Source organism: Epinephelus moara, chromosome 18 (genome assembly GCF_006386435.1).
Source record: "Epinephelus moara isolate mb chromosome 18, YSFRI_EMoa_1.0, whole genome shotgun sequence".
Lineage (NCBI taxonomy): Eukaryota > Metazoa > Chordata > Actinopteri > Perciformes > Serranidae > Epinephelus > Epinephelus moara.
In genome coordinates, this window is record NC_065523.1 from 10,435,733 (window position 1) to 10,443,498 (window position 7,766).

The 7,766-nt window shown below is 41.2% G+C and overlaps 1 protein-coding gene across 1 annotated transcript in view; it reads left to right on the forward strand.

The window, feature by feature from the left end:
- Window positions 1–7,766, forward strand: part of doc2a (double C2-like domains, alpha) — a 102,010-nt gene that overhangs the window by 82,507 nt on the left and 11,737 nt on the right. Inside the window, exon 8 of the mRNA XM_050069156.1 lies at window positions 7,152–7,375. Within this exon, the coding sequence (XP_049925113.1) occupies window positions 7,152–7,375 (224 nt within the window). The remainder of the gene's footprint in view (window positions 1–7,151; window positions 7,376–7,766) is intronic.

Below are 7,766 nucleotides of genomic sequence, written 5' to 3' on the forward strand. Positions count from 1 at the left end.
ACCCGTTTTTTTTTTCTTCTCTATTATGTGATTTCATTGATGTTTTGACAGGGGAATTTCTTTGATAAGCTTTTAGTGGCTTCTAACCTCTCCGGCACTTTTCTTTTTTTAATCTTGTAAATGTTATACTGTCTGTTTTTAACATTATGTGCAAATAAACTAATCTAAACTAAAACTAAACATTATTCATCCCGTTATACGTTGCCACACATATTTCCTCCTCCTGCAGCTGCCACAGTGTTGGCCTTTTCTGTAATGTTGCTTTTCTCCTCCTCATATTTTAGTAGAATTAATCTCTGATCCTCACGAGAAATACTTTTTCTTCCCTCACATACGGCGCTCTGTGATCAGGTCAGTGATGCTCAGTGACGCTGCGCTTCTCTCATGATTGTGATTGGTCACGGCTCTTGATAAAGCAACCCTGGGTTGAGTTACCAAGTTGATATCCAGCGTCGTGATACCGATTATCCTGATTGCCATTGTTAGGGTTAATCAACCCAGGATAGGTCTGGGTAACCCAGGAAAGGTTGATTTCGCTTCGTGATACAGGCCCCAGGCGCCACAGGGTGTCCATCACCTACAATGTCCATGTCTCTGGTGTCACACCTGTCTGTCTTTTGTTGGCGATGTCCCATCAGCTGATTCTGTCGCTTGTTTGAAGAAAACAGGACTTCTGGGTCCAATTACACATTTTAAGATTTTGTTTAGATTCCTGTGTCCAGGTGTGTGTGACGCAAGTAGAGCTTCCTGTCTGTTTGTTTTATAACAGTGTGTGAGCTCATTAGTTGTCTGCCGTCACCTCAGCAGTCATACAAGTATTCTAACAAAGACAGGGGTGTTTTATTGTTGTTGAAATCCCTCTGCTCTTTTCAGCCAATTGACCTTGTTGTGGTGTCAAACAGGAGCTTTACTTAATGACTCACCTTTACCTTTCCTCTGTGTGTAGACTGATCTGAGAGCAGCTGCTTATAAAACACAAACAGCAGCTCAGTCTATTAAACTGCCTCTCTGTAACGGTGGGATTAGAGGACAGCTCCATCTTTGGTCAATTTCCACTATTGATCTGCTGAGGGAAATGAAGACGTTTGATTGATTAGAAATGAAATCAATGCTTTTCCTACAACCTGAATAATAACATATATATTTGCTAACAGGTATGAATAAATGTTTTCTCTTCATGTTCTTGTCCAACCTTGTCTCTTCCTTGGCCCCAAAACAGCTATCTATATAATTTAATTTAATTTTTTTTTTTTTAATTTTATATACTTTATTAATCCCCGAGGGGAAATTCAATTTTACACTCTGTTGTCAATTACACACAGGTCCGAACACACACATGCACAAACTGGACCTATACATGCACTAAATGGAGAGATGTCAGAGTGAGGGGGCTGCCCATGACAGGCGCTCCGAGCAGTTGGGGGGTTCGGTGCCTTGCTCAGGGGCACCTCGGCAGTGCCCAGGAGGTGAACTGGCACCTCTCCAGCTACCAGTCCTCGCTCCACATTTTTGGTCCGGACGGGGACTTGAACAGGCGACCCTCCGGTTCCCAACCCAAGTCCCTATGGACTGAGCTACTGCCGACCCATATATTCAGCTTTTGCTCTGTTGTTAATGAACGCTGGTGAAAGTGTCAGAAGTCAGAAAGACTGCATCTCAGTGGTGTACTTTTCACTGCACTACATTTGCCTAACAGCTTTAGTTACTTTTCAGATCATTGTTTTTTCATCCCCTTTCTGTCCAGTGAAAACCATGTATCTCCAGATGTATTGACAGTGAATGTTTGTGATAAACTGAAGGATGAAGTGTTCCTTCAAATGCTGAAAAAATTCTCCCACTTCTTAAGCTAAACAAACTCTTTAAAAACCCTCTTGGATCAGCTGGAAAATGCATTGTCACATAGCTGAAAACAGGGCTGTTTTTCTGACACTATAAAAAAGTTGACTTTTCAGAAATATGTGGTTGTCACAGGACAGGGATGCAATAAACATATAACGATCTTATAGAATATGATGCAATACTGTAGATTAAACTATAAAGGAGTTAAAATGAGCACAACCTTAAACATCTACAGTGGTAAAATACAACATACACATTAATGCAGCAGCAATATTAATCCTAAAACTGAACATATGATAGTAAAACACTGACAGGGAACATTTTACTGCACAATGAATACTGTTACTGTAAGTACTTTCAGTACATTGTGCTGATAATACTAATGGGGATATATGGGGTACTTATCCATAGTCAGTGAATTGCATATGGTAAGTGTCGGCACACCACCAGTTTGGAGAAGCGTATAAACATATTTTGGGCAGTTAAAATAACATAACAGTTAAAATGTACACTATACTGACAGTATTTTCACCACTTAACCTTTCAGTCATACAGCTGTTAACGGCTTCAGTTCCCTATCTATGCTCTCATCAAAGCACCAGACGCCATTAACAGAAACAGTAAATTAGGCTTCCAGTACACAGGAACTGCTCCATCACTTAATGTGTGTTATTCTGCAATTTGGGGGAAATGAACAATTTTTTGCATGTTGTTTGCTTGAACTATGACTGATATTAATTTTTTGGTCTCCGGGAAAACATCACAGTGAGCAGATTTTAAATTATAACTTCCTGTGAGGTCATCTGGCAGTTGACCTCTGAGGCTCACTTCAAACACAAGGACGGAGCTCTCTCTCTGAAAGGGAAGTGGTGACGTCCGTCAGCCGCTCACCTGGAACATGAACCTGCAGCCTGATGACATTTCCTTTCAGCATGTTTACTGAAGTGTGGATTGGAGCAGATATCTGGGGGCTGCAGGACTCATTGCTTATTTCATTTCACCCAGAGAGGTTGACTTTGTAAAATGTGACTGAGCTGAAATCTCAACCAGTACATACAGGGTTCATCCACAGTGTCTCTCCCACCAATCTGAGGTGGGCGGGTGAGAAATCCTGCCGAGCTATGCAGGCTCAGGGCAAAAGCCATCGATCTGCTTATTTTCTGACCTTTTTCTTTTTCTTTTCTTAGCTGCAGTTTTATTGTGAAGGATGCTGGGAAGCCGGCTCTCTGGAGCTGAACACCAGCTGAATTTGTAGGACGCACTTACGAACGTGAATATCATTTTCACCTTTTTCCTCTTGTTCAAAACAGATGAAAACTAAAGCTCTTGGGTCTCTTGAAGTGTAGTGAAAGGTCAAAGTGGGAAAGAGGTTGAGTTGATCAAAGTGGGAGCTGCAGGTGGTACACTGTGAGTCTGTAATGAGGACTGGTGGGGAGGTGAGGTGAGTTTTGGAGGAGAGAGTCTAATAGAGACAGGAGGGGGCGAGACAAAGAAGGAGGATTACACTATCGATCTTCTCCCCCTCTGCTGTGTCATGACCACAAAAATCAAATCAAAGACTTGCGGTGGGCTGAGTTTTAATGAACAGCATCAGGAAGTGGTGGTGTGTGTCTCATGTTCACCTCTTTGTGGGAGCGTTTTAGAATGAATTTAAAATAGAAAATGGGATTACAGCTGGACTCAGAAGGCTCTACTCCCACAAACGGCAGGTCAATTCTCAGATGGAGCTGAATGCAGATACAACACATTCATCATCCAGTCATGGCTGACACTTTTAATCTACATGCATACAATTAGTGAACCACAAGCGATCTCTAGTTCTATCCTCATCTTTGCTTTGACTTTTTCCAATTTGCAGAAATAATACTGAATGTCTCTTCTTCATAAGTCTGAAGAATCTGACAGTTAATACCAAAACATCCAGAGAGACCAAGGCGACACACACAGAATGACTCCTCAGTGGAAGAAAGTGCAGATCGTGGGTTTGGTGTCCGTGATGTCCTCACCTGTGGGAATCATAATGGTGGCTGAATGTGAAATGCTGGAATATTTTCAATTTGAAGCAAAAGCTGCTGAAAACACCGGAGGCAATCAGGTCCTGCCAACATCACTGAGTCCTCAATAACAGACAAAAACATCAGAAAATGTACCCAAATTGAAGACAAATGGACACAGACCTCCCTAAAGAATAAGACATTTTATTGTTTTGTGTTTTGAAGCTTTGAGGTTCATTGCTGTGCTGTTATTTCTCTGTGTTTTTGTTTGGCCACTGTAATAAAGGCTTTTTTAGTTTTTGTTTTATAACAAGCAGAGTGCCTTTATTTCTGCAGGGGTTCATTCCCTTCAGAGAGTTTCTTCTATTGGTTGTTTTCAATATCTAAAACATGATACTGTGGTTTGATTCTAAAATGAACTGGTAGAATGACTAAAGTAAATCTAATGGTAATCTGCCCATTACATCATGAGATAGCATGAGTCTAAAGCTGACATCTCGTCTCAAAGTTGGAGCAGGATGAAAAGTTATTAAGAAAAAACTAATCAGACCAAACTAGATCTGACTAATCTATTCAAAGAAGATTAGTTAAGTAAGTAAGTAAGTAAGTAAGTAAAGTTTATTTATATAGCACCTTTCACAGATATAAAATCACAAAGTGCTTCACAATAAAAGCAAAAACACAGACAATAATACAATGAAAATACAATTTAAAAAAAAGAAGGTCACAAATAAAACAAACCCATAAGAAGCAATAAAAGGAGGTAAAAACATTTAATCAGTCAGCCTGTCTGAATAAAAATGGTTTAAGTTGCTTCATAAAAATAGTACAGGAATCTGTGGATCTCAGAGAGAAGGGGAGAGCGTTCCAGAGTTTGGGAGCAACAGCTTAACATTTAACTAACAACCAAACTAAAGACTAAACAAATCTAACTAATCTGAACTAACTCTAATTTGACTCAGGTGATCAGACTCAACTAATCCAACTAAATGAATCCAAATATATCCAACCAAACTAATCCAATTTAACTACGCTGATTTAACTAATCTAACTAATCAAATAAAAAGAATCAGTCTAAACTATTCAACAAATAAATCTGACCAACCTAATCCAACTAATCTAATCCAACCAAACTAATAACACTGAATTAACGACCTAACTAATCAAACTAATCTGAACTAACACTAAAATGATTTAACTAATCCGACTAAATTAATCTGACTAAATACATCCAACCAAACTAGTCAGTTAATCCAACCTAACTAGTCTCGCCACCAGACAATCAGAGATCTCCGCCTTCTGATAGTCTGGGGACACTCCTTTCTAAAATGTGTTTAACACACCAGCGAAAACGGCCAGCAACAAAGCAACACCTCTTGCATTTTTGAAAAGGACACGCCTACTCGGAAATGTGCGCTCCCCCTTTTCTTGTCCACAAGGAAACAAACACACAGAGAACTTGAAAATGGATGGCGAGAGATTTAACTCCGTTTTATGAAACGTGTGCTCATCCGTGAAGAAAATATTTTTTCCAGCGGATGTCTTAGTTACAACATGATTGAGCTAACTGGAGTAGTTTCATGTCATATCCGACAACAGGAGGCTTTTAACAGATGACGTCCTGATGTTAGCTTTGCTGCTAGTGTTAGCTGTCCCTGTCAGCTGCAGCCACTGCTGCTTTCTAGACATCGTGATTTCCCAAAACTGAATACATACCACACATAGCAACACAAAACTGCTTTGCTAGCTCAATCATATTGTAACTAAGATATCCGCTGGAAAAGATATATTTTTCACGGACCGTTTAATGAGTTATTACCTATTACAGACACCGCTAACGGCTAACAGGGCTAACAGCTAACGGTTAGCCCAGCTAAACGTGCACACAGAAATAGTAATGTTTGTTCAATCATTGTGTTTATAGACTTTACAAACATCGGATTAGTCTAAACGGTGATACAGTGATGTGAAAAATGTGATATATAGATATATATATATCACAACGTTATTCCTCTCTCCTACAGCAGCCATTACAATTACATGCATATGGACAATTACGCAAATTAGGCGATGACATCATTTAGCGACGGGTAGAAAACCAGCTTTTAGCTATATATATATATATGTAGCTAAAAGCTGGTTTTTTACCCGGACTATAGAGGGAATCGCCTTGTACAACAACAACAACAAGGCGATTCCCTCTGTAGTCCGGCCGGACGGATGAGTCATGGCCTTGTAAAAGATTATGTTTGTTTCTTTTAGTTGGCGAGAATGTGTCGCCGCAAACGCGACAAACATCCACTAACTTTGACGGCGTTTTCTGCGAGCACGGCTGAGCCATTTTGTACCGCTACACGTGTTTCTAGTGGGCACTGTTGCCAACTCCTCAGTAATAAAAGTAGCTATTGGCTGTCCTAAAAGTAGCTAGAAGTCGCTAAATGATGTCATCGCCTAATTTGCGTAATTGTCCATATGCATGTAATTGTAATGGCTGCTGTAGGAGAGAAGAATAACGTTGTGGGAGAGACAAAAACTGAGTAAAAAAACACCTTGAATATGTTTAGAACTACAAATGAACCTTCTTTCAGTGATTTATATTAGACAAAGAAAATTTTACATTTACATCCCGCCCTGACTGTAAATCAGGTCGGGATCAGCAGCACTTGCAGTCTGGACGTGGAGGGGTTAGCATCTCCTGCTCTGACTGCTGCTGGGAGGGAGGACTGGGCTGTCTGTGAGTGCTTTGGGGCGAGAGAGGAGCCCACGGCAGCATCCGCTGCTCGTTGAGAAGAATAAGAATGATACGTGCTCTCACAACAGTCTCCAGAAGTCTTCAGTAACATCAGAAAAAGTCGCTAGATTTGTCGCTAGTCGCTCTTTTGAAAAAGAGTTGCTAGAGGGGTCTGAAAAGTTGCTAAATATAGCGACAAAGTTGCTAAGTTGGCAACACTGCTAGTGGGACTATGTTTACAAGCACAAGAGTTCAGCGAGCCACCGAAGGACCGCCCTGCAGATTTACTATTGGTTCTGCAACGTAGGGAGTTTTTTAAACTCTGAAATTGTATCCGCCCATCTAAACACAAAATCAGGGAGAAAGTCATCAGTCTTTAGTTAAGCAAAGCGTCTAAAGACTGACTTGTGAGTCTACAACCTAACTACCCTGATTTAACTAATATAACTAAATAAATAAAATAATCAGTCTAAACTATTTCCACATAGAAACCTGACAAAGCTTACCTGACTGAAGTAATTTAACCAAACTAATCAAACCAATTTAGTCTGACTAAACTGGTCTGTTTACTCTGACATTGTCCACAGTGGGAAAACGAGCAGCTGCACAGCCTGGAGGAGAGAGGTCGTCTTCTTCTCTCCCTGCAGTTTCTGCCTCCGCTCAGTTCACAGGATAAAGACTTTGTTGAAGGAGGAGGAGGAGGAGAAGGAGGTGAAAGACGTCGCAGCGGAGGTCTCTGTGTCGGCGTGAAGCGCTGTGCCCACCTGGCAGCCATGGATGTAAACGGGTTCTCCGACCCCTACGTCAAAATGTAAGAATTCTGGCTTCTTTTTTTACAGCTATTGTCAGGTTACTGGGGTTACATGCTAGGGTTATAACACAGAGGGTGGTAGTACTGACTCAAATTGAAAGACCACATTAAACTGTCCAAATACATAAATAGCCAGACCAGTTCTTAAATGTGAGTTAAGTCCCTGACGCACCAAGCTGACGGTCGGCCATCGAACAAAGTCGGGCCGTTGGTGAGCATCTGTCGACTGCGTCGGCAGCTTATCGGCCGATTGAGCATGTTGAATCGGCGGCGGAGCTTGTCGGTGAGAGAGATCACTCTGATTGGCTGTTCAGGTTTTATTCCCTCGCCCCTGTAGCGAGTGAATCTGCCTGTAGTGAAACCAGGGCTAACCGGTGCTTCCTCCGCAGGC